This window comes from Lontra canadensis, unplaced genomic scaffold (genome assembly GCF_010015895.1).
Source record: "Lontra canadensis isolate GAN:19392208 unplaced genomic scaffold, GSC_riverotter_1.0 scaffold146, whole genome shotgun sequence".
In the NCBI taxonomy this organism is placed as follows: Eukaryota; Metazoa; Chordata; class Mammalia; order Carnivora; family Mustelidae; genus Lontra; species Lontra canadensis.
Window position 1 is genome coordinate 60,158 of NW_022631140.1, and position 26,914 is coordinate 87,071.

Consider the following 26,914-nt stretch of genomic DNA (forward strand, 5'->3'; position numbering starts at 1 on the left):
CCCCCTCACGATTTGGGATCTCTTCTGATTTGGCTAAAGCATATTTTCCTGGGGTTGTTGCCACCCTTTTAGTATTTTACTTACTCCTTCATATACTCTTATCTGGACAAAATGACAAGGCGGAAAAATTCACCACAAAAAAAAGAACAAGAGGCAGTACCAAAGGCTAAGGACCTAATCAATACAGACATTGGTAATATGTCAGATTTAGAGTTCAGAATGACGATTCTCAAGGTTCTAGCTGGGCTCGAAAAAGGCATGGAAGATATTAGAGAAACCCTCTCGGGAGATATAAAAGCCCTTTCTGGAGAAATAAAAGAACTAAAATCTAATCAAGTTGAAATAAAAAAAGCTATTAATGAGGTGCAATCAAAAATGGAGGCTCTCACTGCTAGGATAAATGAGGCAGAAGAAAGAATTAGAGACATAGAAGACCAAATGACAGAGAATAAGGAAGCTGAACAAAAGAGGGACAAACAACTACTGGACCACGAGGGCAGAATTCGAGAGATAAGTGACACCATAAGACGAAACAACATTAGAATAATTGGGATTCCAGAAGAAGAAGAAAGAGAGAGGGGAGCAGAAGGTATATTGGAGAGAATTATTGGAGAGAATTTCCCCAATATGGCAAAGGGAACAAGCATCAAAATCCAGGAGGTTCAGAGAACCCCCCTCAAAATCAATAAGAATAGGTCCACACCCTGTCACCTAATAGTCAAATTTACAAGTCTTAGTGACAAAGAGAAAATCCTGAAAGCAGCCCAGGAGAAGAAGTCTGTAACATACAATGGTAAAAATATTAGATTGGCAGCAGACTTATCCACAGAGACCTGGCAGGCCAGAAAGAGCTGGCATGATATATTCAGAGTACTAAACGAGAAAAACATGCAGCCAAGAATACTATATCCAGCTAGGCTATCATTAAAAATAGAAGGAGAGATTAAAAGCTTCCAGGACAAACAAAAACTGAAAGAATTTGCAAACACCAAGCCAGCTCTACAGGAAATATTGAAAGGGGTCCTCTAAGCAAAGAGAGACCCTAAAAGTAGTAGATCAGAAAGGAACAGAAACAATATACAATAGCAGTCACCTTACAGGCAATACAATGGCACTAAATTCATATCTCTCAATAGTTACCCTGAATGTTAATGGGCTAAATGCCCCAATCAAAAGACACAGGGTATCAGAATGGATAAAAAAAACAAAACCCATCTATATGTTGCCTACAAGAAACTCATTTGAAACCCGAAGACACTTTCAGATTTAAAGTGAGGGGGTGGAAAAGAATTTACCATGCTAATGGACATCAGAAGAAAGCAGGAGTGGCAATCCTTATATCAGATCACTTAGATTTTAAACCAAAGACTATAATAAGAGATGAAGATGGACACTATATCATACTCAAAGGATCTGTCCAACAAGAAGATCTAACAATTGTAAATATCTATGCCCCTAACGTGGGAGCAGCCAACTATATAAACCAATTAATAACAAAATCAAAGAAACACATCGACAATCATACAATAATAGTAGGGGACTTTAACACTCCCCTCCCTGAAATGGACAGATCATCCAAGCAAAAGATCAACAAGGAAATAAAGGCCTTAAATGACACACTGTACCAGATGGACATCACAGATATATTCAGAACATTTCATCCCAAAGCAACAGAATACACATTCTTCTCTAGTGCACATGGAACATTCTCCAGAATAGATCACATCCTTGGTTCTAAATCAGGTCTTAACTGTTATCAAAAAATTGGGATCATTCCCTGCATATTTTCAGACCACAATGCTCTGAAGCTAGAACTCAATCGCAAGAGGAAATTTGGAAAGAACCCAAATATATGGCGACTAAACAGCATCCTTCTAAAGAATGAATGGGTCAACCAGGAAATTAAAGAAGAATTGAAAAAATTCATGGAAACAAATGATAATGAAAATACAACAGTTCAAAATCTGTGGGACACAACAAAGGCAGTCCTGAGAGGAAAATATATAGCGGTACAAGCCTTTCTCAAGAAACAAGAAAGGTCTCAGGTACACAACCTAACCCTACACCTAAAGGAGCTGGAGAAAGAACAAGAAAGAAACCCTAAACCCAGCAGGAGAAGAGAAATCATAAAGATCAGAGCAGAAATCAATGAAATAGAAACCAAAAAAACAATAGAACAAATCAACGAAACTAGGAGCTGGTTCTTTGAAAGAATTAATAAGATTGATAAGCCCCTGGCCAGACTTATTAAAAAGAAAAGAGAAAGGACCTAAATAAATAAAATCATGAATGAAAGAGGAGAGATCACAACTAACACCAAAGAAATACAGACAATTATAAGAACATACTATGAGCAACTCTATGCCAACAAATTTGATAATCTGGAAGAAATGGATGCATTCCTAGAGACATATAAACTACCACAACTGAACCAGGAAGAAATAGAAAGCCTGAACAGACCCATAACCAGTAAGGAGATTGAAACAGTCATCAAAAATCTCCAAACAAACAAAAGCCCAGGGCCAGATGGCTTCCCGGGGAATTCTACCAAACATTTAAAGAAGAACTAATTCCTATTCTCCTGAGATTGTTCCAAAAAAATAGAAATGGAAGGAAAACCTCCAAACTCATTTTAGGAGGCCAGCATCACCTTGATCCCCAAACCAGACAAGGATCCCATCAAAAAAGAGAACTACAGACCAATATCCTTGATGAACACAGATGCAAAAATTCTTACCAAAATACTAGCCAATAGGATTCAACAGTACATTAAAAGGATTATTCACCACGACCAAGTGGGATTTATTCCAGGGCTGCAAGGTTGGTTCAACATCCGCAAATCAATCAATGTGATACAACACATTAATAAAAGAAAAAACAGGAACCATATGATACTCTCCATAGATGCTGAAAAAGCATTTGACAAAGTACAGCATCCCTTCCTGATCAAAACTCTTCAAAGTGTAGGGATAGAGGGCACATACCTCAATATTATCAAAGCCATCTATGAAAAACCCATCGCAAATATCATTCTCAATGGAGAAAAACTGAAAGCTTTTCCGCTAAGGTCAGGAACACAGCAGGGATGTCCGTTATCACCACAGCTATTCAACATAGTACTAGAAGTCCTAGCCTCAGCAATCAGACAACAAAAAGCAATTAAAGGCATCCAAATTGGCAAAGAAGAAGTCAAACTATCACTCTTCGCAGATGATATGATACTATATGTGGAAAACCCAAAAGACTCCACTCCAAAACTGCTAGAACTTGTGCAGGAATTCAGTAATGTGTCAGGATATAAAATCAATGCACAGAAATCAGTCGCATTTCTCTACACCAACAAGACAGAAGAAAGAGAAATTAAGGAGCCCATCCCATTTACAATTGCACCCAAAACTATAAGATACCTAGGAATAAACCTAACCAAAGAGACTAAGAATCTATACACAGAAAACTATAAAGTACTCATGAAAGAAATTGAGGAAGACACAAAGAAATGGTAAAATGTTCCATGCTCCTGGATTGGAAGAATAAATATTGTGAAAATGTCTATGCTACCTAAAGCAATCTACACATTTAATGCAATTCCTATCAAAGTACCATCCATTTTTTTCAAAGAAATGGAACAAATAATCCTAAAATTTATATGGAACCAGAAAAGACCGCGAATAGCCAAAGGAATATTGAAAAAGAAAGCCAGAGTTGGTGGCATCACAATTCCGGACTTCAAACTCTATTACAAAGCTGTCATCATCAAGACAGCATGGTACTGGCACAAAAACAGACACATAGATCAATGGAACAGAATAGAGAGCCCAGAAATAGACCCTCAACTCTATGGTCAACTAATCTTCGACAAAGCAGGAAAGAATGTCCAATGGAAAAAAGACAGCCTCTTCAATAAATGGTGTTGGGAAAATTGGATAGCCACATGCAGAAAAATGAAATTGGATCATTTCCTTACACCACACACGAAAATAGACTCAAAATGGATGAAGGACCTCAATGTGAGAAAGGAATCCATCAACATCCTTGAGGAGAACACAGGCAGCAACCTCTTTGACCTCAGCCGCAGCAACATCTTCCTAGGAACATCGCCAAAGGCAAGGGAAGCAAGGGCAAAAATGAACTATTGGGATTTTATCAAGATCAAAAGCTTTTGCACAGCAAAGGAAACAGTTCACAAAACCAAAAGACAACTGACAGAATGGGAGAAGATATTTGCAAACGACATATCAGATAAAGGTCTAGTATCCAAAATCTATAAAGAACTTAGCAAACTCAACACCCAAAGAACAAAAAATCCAATCAAGAAATGGGCGGAAGACATGAATAGACATTTCTGCAAAGAAGACATCCAGATGGCCAACAGACACATGAAAAAGTGCTCCATATCACTCAGCATCAGGGAAATACAAATCAAAACCACAATGAGATACCACCTCACGCCAGTCAGAATGGCTAAAATTAACAAGTCCGGAAATGACAGATGCTGGCGAGGATGCGGAGAAAGGGGAACCCTCTTACACTGTTGGTGGGAATACAAGCTGGTGCAACCACTCTGGAAAACAGCATGGAGGTTCCTCAAAATGTTGAAAATAGAACTACCCTATGACCCAGCAATTGCACTGCTGGGTATTTACCCTAAAGATACAAACGTAGTGATCCGAAGGGGCACGTGCACCCGAATGTTTATAGCAGCAATGTCTACAATAGCCAAACTATGGAAAGAACCTAGATGTCCATCAACAGACGAATGGATAAAGAAGATGTGGTATATATACACAATGGAATACTATGCAGCCATCAAAAGAAATGAAATCTTGCCATTTGCGACAACGTGGATGGAACTAGAGGGTATCATGCTTAGCGAAATAAGTCAATCAGAGAAAGACAACTATCATATGATCTCCCTGATATGAGGGAGAGGAGATGCAACATGGGGGGTTAATGGGGTAGGAGAAGAGTAAATGAAACAAGTTGGGATTGGGAGGGAGACAAACCATAAGTCACTCTTAATCTCACAAAACAAACTGAGGGTTGCTGGGCAGAGGGGGGTTGGGGGGGTTTATGGACATTGGGTAGGGTATGTGCTATGGTGAGTGCTGTGAAGTTTGTAAACGTGGAGATTCACAGACCTGTACCCCTGGGGGGAAAAAAATATATACATATGTTTATAAAAAATAAAATTATAAAAAAAAAACAAAGACTGTAACAAAAGACGAAAATAATAATATACAATAATGTATCTAAAGGAGCTAGAAAAAGAAAAAAAAAAAAACTTATGAGCTGCACCTAAAGCAGTGTTTAGAGAGATTTATATCATTAAATATTTACATTAAAAAGAATAAAATTTAAAAAAAAGAATAAAGTCTCAGTGGTCCAAACTTCTACCAGAAGAAACTAAAAATAAAAGTCAAATAATACAAGTAAATCCATAATAAGCAGAAACATATTATAATGACAAGAGTGAACTCAATGATATTAGAAACAAATAATGGAAGAAAAAAATAAATGAAAACAAAAGTAGGTTATTTAAAATATCTACAAAATTCAATAACCTTTAGTATAATTGATCAATAAAAAATAAACATATTACCAGTATGAAGAAAACAAATTACCAGTATGAAAAATAAATAAAGGGCCATTACTATGGATATTCTGAACCTTAGAAGAATACTAAAGGGGTAAACCTAGGAGCTCCTTGCAAAGGACAATTTCTGATATGATGGAAATATTCTATATTTCGAGTATGATGAGATTATACTATAGGCAAAGGAGAGGAAAAAAAAAAAAAACAACAACATATTGCCATCCAAACAAGAAAAAAACAAGTTCTGAAGATATGAGGAGTTGTAAAGTTACTGAGACTCTCAAAATCTGTGTAGGCCACCCTAAGCTAGGAGTCACCTTCACCACCTTTAATTTTATTAAAAATAAAAATTTAACTCAAAGTTAAAAATTCTCCATTTTTAAATATGACTAGAATTATTTCTTTGTTTTTACCTACTCATAAAGAATGCCAAATGCTAACACGAGGTTAGGATATGGGTCAAAATATAATCTTCTTAAAAAGATTTTATTTATTTATTTTAGAAAGAGAGAGAGAATAGGGGAAGGTGCAAAGAGAGAGAGACAAGCAGACTGCACTATGTAGGGCACTATTCCATGACCCTGAGACCATGATCTGAGCCAAAATCTAGAGTTAGACACTTAAGTAACTGATCCACCCAGATGCCCCTAAAATATAATATTTATTGGTAAACATATATTGGAAAAAAAAAAACACCTATGGTATTTAACTGCAACTCTAAGAATTCTAAATGTTATAAGGATTGAATCATGGGGATGCCTGGGTGGCTATATCAGTTAAATATCTGCCTTTGGCTCAGGTCCTGGGATCAAGTCCCACATCAGTCTCCTTGCTCAGCAGGGAGCCTGCTTCTCTCTCTGCCTGCCACTCCCCTTGTTTGTACTCTCTCTCTGACAAATAAATAAATAAAATCTTTGAAACAAAAGAATTGAATCATGGGAGGTCTATACTATGGAAACTATAAAACGTTGGTGAAAAAATTAAAGATGACACAAAAAAATGGAAAGACATTCCATGCTCATTAATTGGAAGAACAAATATTGTTAAACTGTCTATTGTACCCAAGCAATCTACACGTTTTTTAATGCAATCCTTATCAAATTACCAACAGATGTTTTTCAGAGAACTAGAACAAAAAATCCCAATATTTGTATGGAAACACAAAGACCCTGAATAGACAAAACAATCTTGAAAATGAAATGAGGGGTGCCTGGGTGTCTCAGTCATTAAGTCTGCCTTTGGCTCAAGGTCATGATCCTAGGGTCCTGGGATTGAGCCCCACATCAGGCTCCCTGCTTTGTGGAGAGCCTGCTTCTCCCTCTTGCACTCCCCCTGCTTGTGTTCTGTGTGTGTGTGTGTGTGTGTGTGTGTGTGAAATAAATAAAATCTTTAAAAAAAAAGAAAATGAAAATGAAATGAAACAAGACTGGATATCACAATCCCAGACTTCAAGTTTTATTACAAACCTGCACTAATCAAAACAATATGGTATTGGAACAAAAACAGAAACATACATAAATAGAACATAATAGAAAACCCAGAAATAAAGCCACAGTTATATGGTCAGTGAATCTTCAACAAAGGAGGAAAGATCAACAAATGATGTAGGGAAAACTTTAGAGCAAACATGCAAAAGAATGAAACTGGACCACTTTTTTATACCATACACAAAAATAAATATAAAATGGATTACCGATCTAAATGATCTAAATGTGAGACCTGAAACCATAAAATTCCTAGAAGAGAACATAGGCAATAATTTCTTTGACATTGGCCACAGTAAGGTTTTCCAAGATACATCTCCTGAGACAAGGGAAATAAAAGTGAAAATATTTAACTCTTGGGACTAAATCAAAATAAAAAACTTCTGTACAGTGAAGGAAATAATCAACAAAACTAAAATGCAACCTGTAAAATGGGAGAAGATATTTGCAAATCACATATTCAATAAAGGGTTAGAATCCAAAATATATGAAGAACTTACACAACTCAACACCCAAAATCCAAATAATCCAATCCAAAATGAGCAGAAGATGTGAACAGACATTTTTTTTGAAAGGAGACAGACAGATGGCCAACAGACATATGAAAAGATGCTCAACATCACTCATCATCAGGGAAATGCAAATCAAAACTACAATGAGATATTACCTCACACCTGTCAGGATGGCTAAAACCAACAACATAAGAAACAATGAGTGTTGGTGAGGGTGTGGAGAAAAAGGAATCTTGATGCACTGTTGGTAGGAATGGAAACTGGTGCAGCCACTCTGGAAATCAGTATGGAGATTCCTAAAAAGTTAAAAATAGAACTATACTATATCCAGCAATTTTACTACTCAGTATTATAACCCCAAAATGCAAAAACACTAATTCAAAGGGACACATGCACCCTTATGTTTATAGCAGCATTATTACAATAGCCAAATTATGGAAACAGCCCAAGTATCCATTAGTAGATGATTAATGGATAAAGAAGTGATATAGGACAGAGCTTGGGAAGAATCTGGAGTAGGAAGACCCTGAGCTTTCCACATCTCATGTTTATAAGTAGATATCATCCACATCCAAGTAAATAAACAAGAGAACAACCTGAAGACTGACCGAACAAACTACATAGCTAAATATAGAGAAGAAGCTGCATCTGAAAGGTTAGGAATGTCAGAATGGTAGAGGGAGGCTGTCCATAGGAGGGAAGGAGCTCCCTTCTTTTATTTTTTTTTCTCCTAAAAAGGGCAGGGGAAAAGTCCCTTTCACCAGGGAGCTTAAACAGGGAAGACTAATCCCCCATAATATTTGGCTTTAAAAGCAAGAGGGGCTGAATGCCATAAGTTTTTAAAACTGGTCAGACTTGAAGTCTAAAACTTTAAAAATCTCAGCACTGGATAAGCCAGGAGGGCAAGTGATAGCTGGTTTGCTGCCCTTAAAGAGACAGCAGTTTGCATGGAGAAGCAATATAAAAACAGCAGTTTACACAACACCAGGGACAAAAAGAGATATCTGTGCATACTGATTTCAGAGTCTGTTGGAGGACTTCTCTGAAAACAAGGGAGCTGGCACATTTCACTTTCCTCCCACAGCCCCCAGCATAAACACAAAGCTATTTGCAGGAGGTGGTGTTGAACAAACATTTGCTAACTAATGGGCTAGTACTGCACTAAGCCCATGATTTCTCCTGAGGACTCACTCGGAGCCTGTTAGCCTTGGCGCTGGGCTCAGGGCAAATTTTGTTGGCATGTGTGCTCCTACACAACTGTCTGGTACACAGTTGTTGCAGTGCACTGCGCACATCCAACTTGGGACTGAGCCATGTTCCCAGAGCCACCTTCATGCACTAGACCCAGATGTGTCCAGCCATTGCTGGCTCAGCCTCAACCCTCCTGCTGCCATGGCCTACAACCCTCAGCTGCCGCAGTGCTTCAGGGGATCTGGTATAGGACTAGTAGCCCATCTAAAATTTTGCTAACACCACTGACTCACTCTCGTGATCCCTGGCAGGCATGCCCCTTAGAGCTGGTCCTGCTTGGATCCCACTAATACCACTGAGAGTGAGCATAGCCCACAATAGGCAGTGAGTGCAGATGGCTACACTGAAATGACTCAGAGACAATAGCAGGGCATAAGAAACACACAAAGAATACCCTCCTAAAGTGTCAGTACCTGTTGAGCAGGACACTGGGCCTCTTTTTCCTAAAGTCACCACTTTTAAGAGCAGAAGAGAGATGACTGAGAAACTTATCCCAAATGGAAGAATAGGACAAGACCATAGCCAGAGATCTAAAAGAAACAGATATAAGTAACATGCCTGATACAGAATTTAAAGCAGTGATCATAAGGATACTCACAGGAGTATCACATGAAAGATATGAGTGAGATCCTTAACACAGAGATAAGAATTAACATAACATAGATAAAGGTCTCAATAAACAAAATGAGAAGCATGTTTGATGGAATGAAAGACAGGATGGAAGAAGCAGAGGAATGAATTAATGACCTAAAAGACAGAGTAACAGAAAGTAACCAAACTGAACCAAAGAGAGATAAAAGATTAATGCAAAATGAAAATAGACTTAGGGAAACTCAGTGACTCCATCAAATGTAATAACACTCATATAGCAGTTCTAGAAGTAAAAGAGAGGAAAGGGGGCAGAAAATTTATTTGAAGAAATAATAGCTAAAAACATCCCTATCTGGGGAAGGAAACAGATATTCAGATGCAGGAAGCACAGAGAAGCAGACCCACATCAAGACATGCTATAATTAAATTGGCAAAATATAGTGAAAAGAAAAAAAATTAGTCAGGAAGACAAAAGGACATCATAACTTGTGAGGGAAAACCCACAAAGATAGCATGAGATTTTTTTTTTTTTTTTTGTCTTTTAAACTGCTTTATTAACTTCACAATATATACTGAACATCTTGCCATGCAATAGGGTAAAACTCCTTTGCTGACAGAATCTTACATTTTGGGTCAAAATACAACATTCAGTTAGAAGTTGGTCATAGGAGACCCACAAGAAACATGTAACACCAAAAGGTTGACAAAAAAGGTACACTGAGAACATTAACTTTAGGAAGGTGTGTCTTCCTATTAACTTCAGGGAAAACATCAGGATTCAAGGCATAAGGCAAAACTCATCATGATGGTCATGGTGAGGAGGGTCGGTGCTAACTGCCCGCAGACTATGACTGAACTGCTTTTCCCTCAGCTTTTCCATCAGCTGTCTCATCTCCTCCCCAATCCTTTCCATATTCTCCCCTCTCATTCTTCCCTGTGGTTCTCCAAGCCTCTGAATCATATCCCATCTATACTGCTGGATGGGCTGCCTAACACGGAACCGCCTACGATTTACTCTAGGCATACAATATTCACCAGCTTCCAAAGGGAGGGCCAAGGGCTCTCCATTATTAGCAACTTGCTCCTTTTCATCCTTTTTTTCATTTTCCTGTTTGGCATTCTCCACGTTGAGATTTTTTACTGCTTGTTCCTCTTTGGACGCCATTGCTCCTGGGCCTATCCTTGCAGTCTCCTCCTCCTCCCGATTCTCGCCGAGAGTGCGCCGCCGCGACACTTAGACCTGCACAACTACTTCCCCTCCGCGTCTGACTCTTCGGGACCGCTTCTGGCCCGCACGCCCGAACGGCCACCGGGTGTAGACACCGAGAAGTGAGCGAGCGAAGGTCGGCTCTGACGCTACAGCGAGGCGCGCGAGTCAGCAAGATAGCATGAGATTTTTAAGCAGAAACTTTGCAAGCCAAAAGAAAGTGACAAAATATATTCAAAGTGCTGACTGGGAAAAATCTGCAGCCAAGAATGCTTCTATCCAGCAAGGCTATCATTCAGAATAGAAGGAGAGATAAAGAGATTCCCAGACACAACAAAAACTAAAGGAGTTCATGCCTGCTAAATCATCCCTGCAAGAAATATTAAAGAGGACTTTAAAGAGAGGAAAGGAAAGACTGAAAATGACAGTATAAAGGTAGGAAACACATTTTATTTAAACAAATATATCCAAAATATTGTCATTTTAACACACTGAAATATTTTATATCCTTTTTGTCATATTAAAATAAGTCCTTAAGTAAGTTTTCAGTCGAAAGGAAAATCATAGCAGAGGGATACTCATATATTCAGGAAAGAATGAATAGCACCAGAGATGCTAAGTATCTACATAAATACAAACTCATTTCCTGTTGGCTCTTTGTAATACATAATATATTATTTTTCATGGTTAATAACATTGACATGTATAGATGTAAGACATACACCAACTGCAGCATTAAAAAAAAGCAAGGGATAGAAATGGACATTTATAGTTTCATATTTACTACATTTTACAATATTAATTCTAAAAACACTATGGAAAATTAACTATATATTTTGTAAAGCCTGCATTGACCACTAAAGATAAATACAAAAGTATTGCTAGAGTGAACCGAAAAATTAAAATGGAATTCCAACATATTCAATTAACCCAAGTTAAGGCAGAAATGTAAAAAGAGTGAAACAAAAGACTGAAGGGACAAACAGAAGACACATAACATATGTGGTAGATGGAAATACAAATTTATCAATAAAGGACCAATGCTCAAATTGGAAAGTCAGAGATTATCCGAATGGATAAAAAGTTAGGACCCAATTACAAGCTGTTTACAGTGAGCCAGTTTAAATGTAAAGACATAGAATTTTGGGGGCTCCTGGGTGGCTCAGTGGGTTAAAGCCTCTGCCTTCAGCTCAGGTCATATTCCCAGGGTCCTGGGATAGAGCCCCACATCGGGCTCTCTGCTCAGCTGGGAGCCTGCTTCCTCCTCTCACTCTGCCTGCTTCTCTGCCTACTTGTGATCTCCGTCTGTCAAATAAATAAATAAAATCTTTAAAAAACAAAAGACATAGAATTTTGAAAATAAATGTATGTAAGAAGATATTCAGGGGCGCCTGGGTGGCTCAGTGGGTTAAAGCCTCTGCCTTCGGCTCAAGTCATGATCCCAGGGTCCTGGGATCAAGCCCCGAATCAGGCTCTCTGCTCCGTGGAGAACCTGCTTCTTCCTCTCTCTCTGCCTGCCTCTCTGCCTACTTGTGACTTCTGTCAAATAAATAAATAAATAAACCTTAAAAAAAAAGATATTCACAAATGACACTACAGATAAAAGGCTGATACCCAAGATCTATAAAGAACTCCTCAAACTCAACGCCCAAAATACAGATAATCATGTCAAAAAATGGGCAGAAGACATGAACAGACACTTCTCCAAAGAAGACATACAAATGGCTAACAGACAAATGAAAAAATGTTCATCATCACTAGCAGTCAGGGAAATTCAAATCAAAACCACATTGAGTGGCACCTGGGTTAAAGTTGGGTATTGGGATGCCTGGGTGGTTCAGTGGGTTTAAAGCCTCTGCCTTTGGCTCAGGTCTTGATCCCAGGGTCCTGGAATCAAGACTCACATCAGGTTCTCTGCTCACCTGGGAGCCTGCTTCCCTACCTTTCTCTATGCCTGCCTCTCTGCTTACTTGTGATCTCTGTCAAATAAATAAATAAAATCTTAAAAAAAAAAAAACCACACATTGAGATACACCACCTTACACCAGTTAGAATGGCTAAAAGTCAGCAGGACAGGAAACAACAAGTGTTGGAGAAGATGAGGAGAAAGGGCAACCCTCTTACACTGTTGGTGGGAATGCAAGTTGGTGCAGGCACTTTGGAAAACAGTGTGGAGATTCCTCAAAAAATTAAAAATAGAGCTACCCTATGACCCTGCAATTGCACTACTGGGTATTTACCCCAAAGATACAGATGTAGTGAAAAGAAGGCCCATATGTACCCCAATGTTCATAGCAGCAATGGCTATAATCACCAAACTCTGGAAAGACCCAAGATGCACTTCAACAGATGAATGGATAAAGAAGATGTGGTCCACATATACAATGGAATATTATGGAGCCATCAGAAAGGATGAATACCCAACTTTTTTTTTTTTTTTAAAGATTTTGTTTATTTGACAGAGAGCTCAAGTAGGCAGAGTGGCGGGCGGGGGGGTGGTGTGGGGGAAGCAGGCTTCCTGCTGAGCAGAGAGCCCAATTTGGGGCTCCATCCCAGTACCCTAGGATCATGACCTGAGCTGAAGGCAGAGGCTTTAAACCCATTGAGCCACCCAGGCACCCCAATACCCAACTTTTGTATCAACATGGATGAGACTAGAGGAGATTATGCTGAGTGAAATAAGTCAAGCAGAGAAAGTCAATTATCATATGGTTTCACTTACTTGTAGAACATAAGGAATAAAACGGAGGACACTGGGAGAAGGAAAGGAAAAGTGAATTGGGGTAAATTGGAGGGAGAGACAAAAGAGGAGACACTGTTGATTCTGAGAAACTGACGGTTACAGGGGTGAGGGAAGTTGGGGGATGAGTGAGCCTGGTGGTGTGTATTAAGGAGGGCACGTATTGCATGGGGCACTGGGTGTGGTTCATAAACAATGAATCTTGGAACACTGAAAAAAATAAAATAAAATGAAGATGTTTAAAAAAAAGAAAATAAATATATGTAAAGTGACATACCATGAAAAACTGTACAAGAGTGAAAGTGCCAATTAATGTCACAGGAAATAGACATTAAGACAAAGAATATTATCAGAGACATATGTCATTACCAGTGATATTCCATAATTCAATTAATCAGAAAGACATATAATAATAAATGTTTATTGGCTTAATGATAGAGATTCAAATATATATTTTTTAAAATGACAGAACTGGGGTGCCTGGTTGGCTCAGTGGGTTAAAGCCTCTGTCTTCGGCTCCGGTCATGATCTCAGCCCCATGTCGGGCTCCTTGCTCAGCGGGGAGCCTGCTTCTCCCTCTCTCTCTGCCTGCCTCTGCCCACTTGTGATTTCTCTCTCTGTGTTAGATAAATAAATAAATAAGTCTTTAAAAAAAATAAAAATGACAGAACTAAAGGGAAAAATAAACAAACCTATACCTAGGATTGGAGATTTTACACCCTTTTCTCAGCAACTGAAAGATAAATCTAACAAAAATATCAGTTAGAAACTAGGTGATATAAGCAATCCTATCAACCATCATAACTTAATTGATATTTATAGAACATTATAACTAACAAATACAAAAGACATATTTATTTCACATGCATATGGCATATCACCAAGTTTGATCACATGCTGAGCCACAGAGCAATTATCAATTAATTTAAAAGGATTGACTATAGAGTGGGTTTTTTTTGACCATGAAGGAATTAAACTAGAAATCAGTAATAATTAACATACCTAGAAACTTCCCAAATATTTTGAAATTTATTTAACTTTTAAGTAATCCATAAATCAAAAAAAGAAATCATACAGGAAATTTTAAAAAATACTTAAACATTTGTCTCCAAACAAACAAAAGCCCAGGGCCAGATAGCTTCCCAGGGGAATTCTACCAAACATTTAAAGAAAAATTAATTCCTATTCTCCTGAAACTGTTCCAAAAAATAGAAATGGAAGGAAAACTTCCAAACTCATTTTAGGAGGCCAGCATCACCTTGATCCCCAAACCAGACAAGGATCCCACCAAAAAAGAGAATTACAGACCAATATTCTCGATGAACACAGATGCGAAAATTCTCACCAAAATACTAGCCAATAGGATCCAACAGTACATTAAAAGGATTATTCACCACGACCAAGTGGGATTTATTCCAGTGTTGCAAGTTTAGTTCAACATCCGCAAATCAATCAATGTGATACAATACATTAATAAAAGAAAGAACAAGAACTATATGATACTCTGAATAGATGCTGAAAAAGCATTTGACAAAGTACAGCATCCCTTCCTGATCAAAACTCTTCAAAGTGTAGGGATAGAGGGCACATACCTCAATATTATCAAAGCCATCTATGAAAAACCCACCACAAATATCATTTTCAATGGAGAAAAACTGAAAGCTTTTCTGCTAAGGTCAGGAACACAGCAGGGATGTCCATTATCACCACTGCTATTCAACACAGTATTAGAAGTCTTAGCCTCAGCAATCAGACAACAAAAAGAAATTAAAGGCATCCAAATCAGCAAAGAAGTCGTCAAACTATCACTCTTTGCAGATGGTATGATACTATATGTGGAAAACCCAAAAGACTCCACTCCAAATCTGCTAGAACATGTACAGGAATTCAGTAAAGTGTCAGGATATAAAATCAATGCACAGAAATCAGTTGCATTTCTCTACACCAACAACAAGACAGAAGAAAGAGAAATTAAGGAGTCAATCCCATTTACCATTGCACCCAAAGCCATAAGATACCTAGGAATAAACCTAACCAAAGAGGCAAAGAATCTATACTCAGAAAACTATACTCATGAAAGAAATTAAGGAAGATTCAAAGAAATGGAAAAAGGTTCCATGCTTCTGGATTGGAAGAACAAATATTGTGAAAATATTGTGTCTATGCTACCTAAAGCAATTTAATGCAATTCCTATCAAAATGCCATCCATTTTTTTTTTCAAAGAAATGGAACAAATAATCCTAAAATTTATATGGAACCAGAAAAGACCTCGAATAGCCAAAGGAATATTGAAAAAGAAAGCCAAAGTTGGTGGCATCACAATTCCAGACTTCAAGCTCTATTACAAAGCTGTCAGCCACATGCAGAAAAATGAAACTGGACCATTTCCTTACACCCCACATGAAAATAGACTCAAAATGGATGAAGGACCTCAATGTGAGAAAGAAATTCATCAAAATCCTTGAGGGAAATGCAGGCAGCAACCTCTTCAACCTCAGCCACAGCAACTTCTTCCTAGGAACATTGCCCAAGGCAAGGGACGCAAGGGCAAAAATGAACTATTGGGACTTCATCAAGATCAAAAGCTTTTGTACAGCAAAGCAAACAGTTAACAAAACCAAAAGACAACTGACAGAATGGGAGAAGATATTTGCAAATGACATATCAGATAAAGGGCTAGTTAGTATCCAAAATCTATAAAGAGCTTAGCAAACTTAACACCCAAAGAACAAATAATCCAATCAAGAAATGGGCAGAGGACATGAACAGACATTTCTACAAAGAAGACATCCAGATGGCTAACAGACACATGAAAAAGTGCTCCATATCACTCGGCATCAGGGAAATACAAATCAAAACCACAATGAGATACCACCTCACGCCAGTCAGAATGGCTAAAATTAACAAGTCAGGAAATGACAGATGCTGGCGAGGATGTGGAGAAAGGCAAACTCTCCTACACTGTTGGTGGGAATGCAAGCTGGTGCAACCACTCTGGAAAACAGCATGGAGGTTCCTCAAAAAGTTGAAAATAGAGCTACCCTATGACCCAGGAATTGCACTCCTGGGTATTTACCCTAAAGATACAAATGTAGTGATCTGAAGGGGCAAGTGCAGCCAAATGTTTATAGCAGCAATGTCCACAATAGTCAAACTATGGAAGGAACCTAGATGTCCATCAACAGATGAATGGATAAAGAAGATGTGGTGTGTATATATATATCTATACAATGGAATACTATGCAGCTATCAAAAGAAATGAAATCTTGCCATTTGCGATGATGTGGATGGAACTAGAGGGTATTATGCTTAGCGAAGTAATTCAGTCAGAGAAAGACAACTATCATATGATCTCCCTGATATGAGGAAGTGGAGATGCAACGTGGGGGGCTTGGGGGGTAGGAAAAGAACAAATGAAACAAGATGGGATCAGGAGGGAGACAAACCATAAGAGACTCTTAATCTCACAAAACAAACTAGGGGTTGCTGGGGGTCCAGGGGTCGGGAGGGGTTCAGGAGAGGGTGATGGGGTTATGGACATTGGGGAAGGTATGTGCTATGGTGAGTGCTATGAAGTGTGTAAACCTGGCTCTTCACAGACCTGTACCCCTGGGGCTAAAAATACATTATATGTTTATAAAAAAATTTAAAAATTTAAATTTAAAAATACTTAAACATTTGAATGATAATGAAAATAGAAATAATCAAATTTTTTTCAGAATAGAGTTAGAGGACTATTTGCAGGGAAATGTTTTGCTTTAAATGTTTATGTTATTACAGAAGAAAGACCTAAAACCTGTAGTTTCAGTCTTCTCATAAAGAAGGTAGGAAGAAGTAACCCAAAAGCAAGCAGCAGGAAGAAAGAATTTTAAATAAAGCCCAAAAATATCAATGAAAGAGAAAACAATCAAAAATAAAGAAAATTAGTAAACACAAAATTTGGTTCCTTGAAATAATCAATAAAAACAAATGCAGTTTATTGTAGGTAAGCTAAACTTCAGTGGATTTTGATGAGGGAGCAGAAGGCTAACTGAGGACAAAGCAAAAGCTGGCATCTTGCACTCCCTCTCCACCCGGTCCCCTCGGTATTCTGTGTAACATTCCTCAGGCACCACTGACTGCCATAAATAAGAATCAAATAGTTAACTTGCAGAGATCACAATCCTGCAAGACAGGAATCTCCCAACTATCTTGATGTTAATGGCTTGCCAAAAGATAACATTGATCCAGGCACCTTGTAGGCCCTCTTTAGCATATGAAAGCTCCTTTGAAACCTCCCTTTCCCTCACCTTCCCCCAACCGCAGGGTACATAGCCTGCCATCCCTCACAACCTGGGGTAGCAACATCTCCACCTGCCCACGGGTCCTGTCCCCATGCTTTAATAAACCAGCATTTTGCACCAAAGATGTCTCAAGAATTCTTTCTTGGTCATCGGCTCTGGACCTCACCCCACCAAACCTCCCCTATGTTCTAGAACTTCAACAGATTTTATTTAAGAAACTATGTTTCTGGGGCACCTGGGTGGCTCAGTCAGTTAAGCAGCCACTCTTGGTTTCAGCTCAGGTCATGATCTCAGACTCCTAGGACCAACCCAGCCCCCTGCTGGGCTCTGCACTCTGAGCTCAGCAGTGAGTGTGCTTCAGGATTCTCTCTGCCCCCACATCCCCAACTCACACACACTCTTTCTCAAACAAATAAATCTTAAAAAAAAGAGAGACTATATTTCTGTGAACACAGATTTTTCTTTTACCAGTAACTGAGATAGTCATGTATAGATATACATGATTTTTAGGTCTAATGTTCCAGTTGCTTGGAGTTATTATTTTTTTTTTTTTAAGATTTATTTACTTGAGAGACAGTGAGCAAGACAGAATGTGAGCACAAGCCAGGGAGAGGCAAAAGGAGAGAAAGAAACAGACTCTCCACTAGCAGGAAGTCCGATGTGGGGCTTGAACCAGGACTCTGAGATCATGACCTGAGCCAAAGACAGAGGCTTAACCAACTGAGCCATCCAAGCACCCTCCCCACCCCCACCCTCCCATTTTTAAAAGATTCTGCTTGGAGTTAAGGCTCCCGCATAATTACTCACCTTCCTGAATGTCTTATAGATACCAAAGTAAATATATTGATTGAAAAATGTTCTTATCTTCCACAAAGTAGTGTCCAAAAAGAAAATGAAGAGAAGGCAAATATAGCCTGTGATACTCATTATAATCATGTACTTTCCAATCATTTTCTCTTCCAAAGAATAAATGTTCTGTGCAGTTCCTGAGAATGGTGGGGGGGGGGGTGAATTGAAAGGGAGCTATCTTAATACACCATAAACAAGGACTAAAAAACAATAAAGGAGATATAAAAGATGAAATGAAGTATTAGGCTAAGTTGGGACAAGTAAACTATATGGACTGTGAAAAGTGGTTATCCTACTACCCAAATAACTTTTCAATAATGAATTCTGAAGGTTAATTTCATGAATATAATATATAATAATCAAGTAACCATATAAATATTAATATATTTACTGATATGCTTATTATTATTGGATGCCATAAAAAATATGCCCCAATTCCTTTCAGACATGTGAAATCTTAAGTTAATAATTAGAAGAAAGTATTAAAGTGCAAATACTTGTATAAAAGATAACACTTTGCTTTAAAAGGTAAAAATGACCATTAGTGATATTTCTTGAGCTTTGAGAAGAAAGTTGAATAAAAGACATAGAATTTCTGTTACAAGAAAACTATATACTTGAATTTCTATGAAAAAAATACATGAATGGATAACAGGTAACAAAAAGATGCTTAACATCACTGGTAACATTAGAGAGATGCAAATTGAAACAATAATGTGATACAACTTCATACCTATTAGAAAGGCTATATAATTTTAAAAAAATGGAAAATAACAGTTGTTGGAGGGGGTATAGAGAAACTAGAACACTTCTACATTGTGCAAAATATTCCCTGCTCCTATGGAAACTCAATAATACCTAACTTTCCATGTCACTATATTTTACCTGAAATGTTTCTCTTCCATTTCTTTCTACCTCACTTCATACCTTAAAATTTATCATCATATAACTTATAGTTCTGAACACTGAGCTTCCTTCTGAGGTCATTGACTACAGTTCTAGGTAAGATCTGGCTTACTAAGTATTCCTTCTCAATCTGCCCACTCTTACCAAATTAAGGTATTTTCAAAATTACCTACTAAATGATACAGCACCACCATGAGGATTTCTAAATTTAACATGAATGTTTACCCTTTTCAAAAAATCTGCAGTACTGTTTGCCTTTCTCTTACTTTTCTTTCTGGGTTTTTTTGTTTGTTTGTTTGTTTGTTTTTTGTTTTTTCCTTTACTGTATATCTCTTTATCACCCAAATTACCACATCCTGAACTTTACCTATCTAAGATGACAACAACAACAACAAAAAAAACAAAAACAAAAACCAAAAAACAGTTGAATCCCTCTACATGCAGATACTATATTAAACACTGGAGAATGGATTTCGTCCACTCCTTCAAATAAGTTGTAGGCAGGTAAGTGTGGGTGATTATGAGTGGTGGTGGTGGTGGAAAATAGGAAAAGTAAATATAATACAAATTCTTCCCCTGGAGGTTCTTTTCCAAAGATGAAATGCATTATGCAATGAGGGAACATAAACAGTGAATCCCAGTTCTGGACCATAAAAGATGAGTGGCATAGGGCACATAGTCCTCTTCCTTGAAATGAGTATAAAAAACTGAGAACTTGAAGTTGTGACAATTAAAATAATGTATGTAGTTACTAGATGGTTGATTATTAGTAGCTCTTATTTTTATATCTGATGACTACTTTAAACTTACCTTGGCTTTGCTTTTGAGGTTTTATTATATTTCCAAAGGTTTCTCCCCTAGTTTTGCAAAATGACCTACGTATTGAACGTGTGTCCTGACTCCCTCCTTTGAAAGAAGGTCTGATTTCCCACATGTCTCATGGGTTAAGCCTGAGTCTAATTTCTTAGGCTTAGGGATGCCAAGAATACTGTGAAGATTAATAAAGGGAAGCTTCTCTAAAGTGAAGTCAGGAGGCCAGCAGGGGGAATTCTCACACCCTACCACTTGTTAATGACAAGAAGAATTGTCAATTATAGATCCAAAAGAAGACTCTTCAATAGGAAAGAATCATCCATGACAGGCCCCAACAACAACAACAAAAATGTACACTGTATCTCCTATGAGAAACTGACTACTCCTGCAACTCAGCCAACTTAGAAAGTCATCACCCTAAACTCTTGCTTCTCTCCAATGGACATTTTTTTTTTTTTTCAAATGTCTGTCCCAGCTTCCTCCCTCATCCTGAATAATATTCCTCTCTAAAACAATGCTTGTGAGACTTGCCTATGATTTGCTCCAATTTGCTCGTCCTATATTGCAATTCTGTGCCATTCCCCAGTTAACCCATTTTTGCTGGAAAAATTATTGGCGATTTTATGTTTAAGGTTAATAATACTTACTTTCTTTACTACAATTAAGGTAGATAGGAGGCTTATTTCCAGAGCACCATTTCTTTATCTGGTGGAAAGTAAAATAGTCACTGATACACTTCGCAAGGTTGTAATTGGGAAAGAACAGTAATGAATTAAGTATGAAGGCTCTGGTGGTTTTTGACATCTTATGTTGAACTTCTAAAAAAGATGATAAGATTAGATTTCATTATAGGAAACTAACTTTCTCCAGGACAACAAATCCACCAAGGATGGTCAAAGCAAGCTCGGGGAATTAAAAAAACAGATTATTATATTTGAAGAACACGAATTACTTCCCAATAAGTTGTTCCAATTGACACCCAGTGACACATTTTGTGTTGATACCACAGAGTTCTGAAAAGTCTCTTTGGTGAAGTGGGTGGCCATGTGATAAGACTTTCTGACTCCTGATATGGATAGGAAACCACTACTATTTTTTATACTTCAAATCCTAATCGATCAAGTAAGGGAATAAAGTAGAAGTTGGAGATAAAGCCTATAATTCAATAGTAGGGAGCAATTAGGGAAATTATGACATGTTTGAGAGTAGAAAAATCTTCAAGGAACCAGCTGATAGATAATTACTGTTTCAAGAATGTATTTTTTTTTTAATTTTTAAAAAAATTTTAACTAACATATAATGTATTATTAGCCCCAGGGGTACAGGTCTGTGAATCACCAGGTTTACACTTCACAGCACTCACCATGGCACATACCTTCCCCAATGTCCATAACCCAACCAACCTCTCCCTTTTCCCCCTCCCCACTGACAACCCTCAGTTTGTTTTGTGAGACTAAGAGTCTCTTATGGCTTGTCTTCCTCCCAATCCCATCTTGTTTCATTTATTCCTTTCCTAACCCCCAAACCCCCTATGTTGCCTCTCCCTCATATCAGGGAGATCACGTGATAATTGTTCAAGAATGTATTTAATATGAACAATTATTAGAGACTAAATTCCTGATAATATAAACATGCTTAATTTCTAAATTGACATTATGGAATCCTGATCATGAATTCAGTTTTTTACAAAGAAGATAAAATCTAGTCTAAACAGAAATTTCATATAAGGCATTTTGGGCAAAGAGAGATGGCCAAGAGCAAAACGTAAGTGTCCAACCCATGGTGATTCTGTCCAGTGCCAAGTAATTGATCCAGATTGAAAAATCCAGGATATTAGCCAATTAAACAGATACCAAAAATGGCACAATATATACCAGCACTATCTTTTTATGAATACGGAATAGCTCTATAGCTGTACCAATACACACAACTGGCTACTAAGTACTTGAAATGTGCCCATTGTAGCTATGGAACTAAATTTTAATTGTATTTAATTTCACAAAAAATATAAAATATAACATATACACCTAAAATGGAGAGGAGAAAAGAACGGGTTCAAACTTAAATGACCATCGACGTAATACAGACTACTATATGCAGGACATGTCATATTCAAACCTAATGGTAACCACAAATCAAAAACCACAAATAAATTTGTAAAGAATTTTCATCAGCTATGCATATCTATTCAATTCCATTTCTAAATATATCACTAAAGAAAATAAACAAAACATGAAAGACAAGAAAACTTCAGAAACAACCACAAAGCAAGTAATAAAATGGCAATGAATACATATCTTTCAGTAATTACTTTCAATTTAAATGGGCTAAATGCTCCAATTAAAAGACATAGGGTGACGGAATGGATAAAAAAACAATACCCATCTATACGGTGTCACTTCTATCCATTGAGTTCTTAATTTAAATTATTATTAAATCTTAACATTTCTCAGGATTGTTTCTGGATCTTTTCCAAATCTACTTTTTCTCTCTCTATCTGTGTGTGTGTGTGTGTGTGTGTGTGTGTGTGTATAAAATGCATATAAAAAAACATACATGTGGGACGCCTGGGTGGCTCAGTTGGTTAAGCAGCTGCCTTCAGCTCAGGTCATGATCCCAGCGTCCTGGGATTGAGTCCCACATCGGGCTCCTTGCTCCACAGGGAGCCTACTTCTCCCTCTGACTCTGCCTGCCACTCTGTCTGCCTGTGCTTGCTCTCGTGCTCTCTCTCTCTCTCTGACAAATAAATAAAATCTTAAAAAAAAACATACATGTACATATATAGTATGTGCATAAATCTATATATTTCTATTATTTATTATATATTCCATGATATATGCTATATATATATACTATATACATATATTCCTGAGACACTCTTTTACAATTTATTAAACACATATATTATACATATTAATAATTTAAACATATATTTATATTGTATGCATATATAACATATATGATACATGTTCTATTATTTGTTATATGTTCTATCATTTATATTCTATTATTTGTTCATATTCCTAAGACTCTGTTACAATTTAAATATTTTAGGCATACATATTTTATATCATTCTAAAAATCCTAAATCTTAATTTTGCAGGTCTGATTCTGATTCTACAATTTGTGGTTTTTACTAACACTTGCTCTTCAGACCTTGGTTTTCTCCTCTTTTCCTTCCTTTGTTCCTTTATTCGATCTTAAGTTCTCCAGCAAATATAACTATGGGAATCCTTTGAAGTCAAGGAATTATGTGTGCCTTTGCCTTTCACCTGAGGGCACAACCAACCGAGATTACTTAAAATAAATTATCAGGTTATGTTTTTCAGCTTACATTGGTTCTCTGATTTCAGGACACAAGCCAGTATGAATAGTTGCATGTGTTTAAAAATTCCAAAGGGAAATTATTATTCTTCATTTCAGTGCCAAATCAATCTTTACAAATTTCCTTTCTGTGTCCTATTGTGGTGTTAGTTTTGTTCTTCCTTATAATGAGGACATAGCCCTTTGAACTTCTAATTTTAATAGAAGATATTAAATCTTTGTTATATCTTTATGCTCTTTATTCTGACTTCTAAGTTCCACACAACTTATAAAATGGAAAATTAAGGTCAACAGATACTGTCAATAACCACAAGTCAAAGCTATCTTTGATGCTTGCTTACCTTTGGGGACAGTTGTTTTCATTTTATTGTTGGCCTCTGCCAATTCCATACTTTCTTCTCAGTTCATTATTTTTGTATCATAGCATTTGTTCTGCTGCTTAAAAATGGAAGTCTCCTTTGATTTTCTAATTGCCAAATCTACTGGCTTCCATTTTGTTCTCACCCTACTTTGCATTACCCTTTGCAACATAGTCCTCCTAAAAAACTCCTTCAAAAATTTTCTAAAAGAGTAATTTATTCCTAGTCTTACTCTGAAACAACTATCTCTCTTTAGCCCCTTAAGTGATCATTTCCTTTTAGATTAGGGCTCACAGATTCAAATGCTTTCAAGTGAGTCTTCCTCACATCATGAAGTAGCACTCTTTTGACAAGTGTGCAACAATATACAAACATCTGCTTTCCATAATTTGGGTACCCTTTTGTGAGAATGAGTGCTAAGTCATATCTGTTAACAAGTTTTTTCATCAGCTATGCATTAGCCTGAGTCTTATGCATGTGAAACATTCGTTCTCAAAGGAAATTACAAGCTATTCTTTTGTGACCAGTGAAGGGCCAAGGGAACAAGGCAGGATCCAGTGTTTGTGAAGCAACAACAAAGTGAGGATGTGAAAAAGTGCTGAGGTCTATTGAAAGGCACATTGGAGGGGGAATCACCAACTCCATTTACAACAACGTGATGATCTTCCCAAAACTAAAATCAAAGAAGGAAAAGGAGGAAATACAAATTCAAGAATACTGTAGAAACCATTCCTGGAAGGTAGGAAAAAATGGGCTTAAATAATTATGTCTATGTCAGATGCATATAGAGATTTTCTTCCTGGAAAATCTTGTTAGGGTGTTCACAAACTTGTGACTTTTCTTTGAATGAGGGAAGAAAAGCCACACCATAAAACCTTTTCTTCCAAAAAAACAAAACTATCAGCCTCTCCCAAGAACTCAAGATTTCCCTCCACACTTCCCTCTCTCCTCCTCACTACAAACTGCCATATCATCAAGGCGGAACACCTTTAAAGATAATAATGGCCTCATATATTTGAGACAGAATTTATTATTTCTGAGACCGGCTCTTTTAAAAAGAAAGCTGCTTTTTTTCTTCGCTCTCCCCTGCTGGCAAATGAGTCTCAGGACAAATGTTCCAAAAATTTCCCATATCTGTTGCAAAACAGATTCCTTAAGTCATGTGATGGAGTTACTGGAGGTGGTGAAGTTATGTGGTAAAGGAGATGGAGTTATTAGAGTAAACTTGTCAAAGGACTTGTAGGTCACGTTCAGCCCCATCAGTTCAGCATGAGGATCCCAGCTCTAACAAAGCACCCAGAATATTATAGGCACTCAGAAATAATTTTATGACTTACATCAAGTACCTAGAACTTAATTGTCTACTAACGTCCTTAGTCCCTTTCTACTTATTTATTTACTGCTGCCTTCTGTGTAAAGAGAAACTTTATGAAGCCCTTACCCTTACCGAATTGAAGTGTGACATCTATGAGGAGACTGAAAATGCCTGAAAGGTAGTTGAATAGGACAAGTTTGATGTAGGCAGAAGTACTTCTAGTAAACAGGAAGCTCAGCAGGTATGTAAGGGGAATGGCAGACCAGCCATAGAGCATGAAGATCAGCATTGTGTCCAGAAAACGGTAATCTGTGATGTAAATATCCAGCTGGCAGAATTTGAATGCTCCCTGAAACACAGAGTGCATAGAGATAAAGGCAAGGTGAAGGGCAAGTCAAAAATAATGCAAGCCAGAATGTTTATAGAGGAGATAGCAAGTCTTATTGCTATTTAGGATGGAAGTATTTATCAATTAAATGAATTAACCTCTAAAAAAGGAGCATGAAGTAAGATACTTCTACCTATACTTCACCAGAGGATAGTCCAATGAGCAGAACCACCATAATTCCCTTTATTTTTTTCTACCCAGAATTTTTTTTTTTTTTAAAAGATTTTATTTATTTGACACAGAGAGATCACAGTGGACAGAGAGGCAAGCAGAGAGAGAGGAGGAAACAGGCTCCCTGCGGAGCAGAGAGCCCCATGTGGGACTCGATCCCAGGACCCTGAGATCATGACCTGAGCTGAAAGCAGCAGCTTAACCCACTGAGCCACCCAGGTGCCCATACCCAGAATGTTTTTTTAATTAACAAATCAGTATACTTTCCCCCAGTAAGGCTAACTCTCACCTTTCCCAGAAAGATAATTATTCTAGAGAGCCTATTTTGTTAAAGATTTTTTTTATCTCTGGTTATACCTTATCTATCATACTTTTGAACCAAGTCTCCTACTCCCTATCCTACTCCCCACTCCCATCACATCCACCCAAGAAACTCTGGGGCTTAATTATTGACAGATACATATTTACTGCTATTTTATTATTTGTTTGGTCATTTTTGGAGATTTTCTCTGGTCCTTTCTTGCCTTTGTCATTTTTTGGTCTTTTCTTTCCAAAGAATCCTCTTTAATATTTCTTACAGAGCTGGTTTAGTGGTCATAAACTTATTTAGTTTTTGCTTGTCTGGGAAACTATGTTTTCTTCTATTCTGAATGGTAGCCTTGCTGGACAGACTATTCTTGGCTGCAGATTTTTTCCCATTCAGGATGTTGAATTTATTATGCCACTTCCTTCTGGCTTGCTGTGATCTGATCTGCTAACCTTATGAGTTTTCCCTTGTAGGTTAAGGACTTATTCTGTCTTGCATTTTTGAGATTTTTTTCTTATCACTTTATTTTGCAAATTTAATTATAAAACATCTTATTGGCCTGCTTTTGTTGATCTTGATGGGAGTTCTCTGTGCCTCCTGGATTTGGCTGTCTGTTTGCTTCCCTGGGTAAGGGAAATTTTCAGCTATTATTTCCTCACATAAGTTTTCTGCCCCCTTTTTTCTCTCTTCTTCTTCTGGGACTCTTAAAACATATGTTACAATGTTTGATGGAGTCACTGAGTTACCTAAGTCTATTTTCATGTTCCATAATTCTTTTTTTCTCTCTTTTGTACAGCTTCATTATTTTCCATTATTTTGT

At 37.5% G+C, this 26,914-nt stretch overlaps 2 protein-coding genes across 2 annotated transcripts in view; both read right to left on the minus strand.

The window, feature by feature from the left end:
• LOC116859012 (ATP-binding cassette sub-family A member 3-like) overlaps window positions 1-26,914 on the minus strand; it is a 133,795-nt gene that overhangs the window by 24,205 nt on the left and 82,676 nt on the right. The window contains exons 22-24 of the mRNA XM_032843986.1: window positions 25,361-25,577; window positions 20,878-21,048; window positions 18,470-18,648 (exon numbers count right to left, since the gene is read on the minus strand). Coding sequence (XP_032699877.1) covers window positions 18,470-18,648; window positions 20,878-21,048; window positions 25,361-25,577 — 567 coding nt within the window. The remainder of the gene's footprint in view (window positions 1-18,469; window positions 18,649-20,877; window positions 21,049-25,360; window positions 25,578-26,914) is intronic.
• Window positions 9,951-10,805, minus strand: LOC116859013 (protein BEX1-like). Its single transcript, XM_032843987.1, has one exon. It carries the CDS (start codon window positions 10,594-10,596, stop codon window positions 10,210-10,212), a length of 387 nt encoding a protein of 128 aa, XP_032699878.1. The 5' UTR covers window positions 10,597-10,805; the 3' UTR covers window positions 9,951-10,209.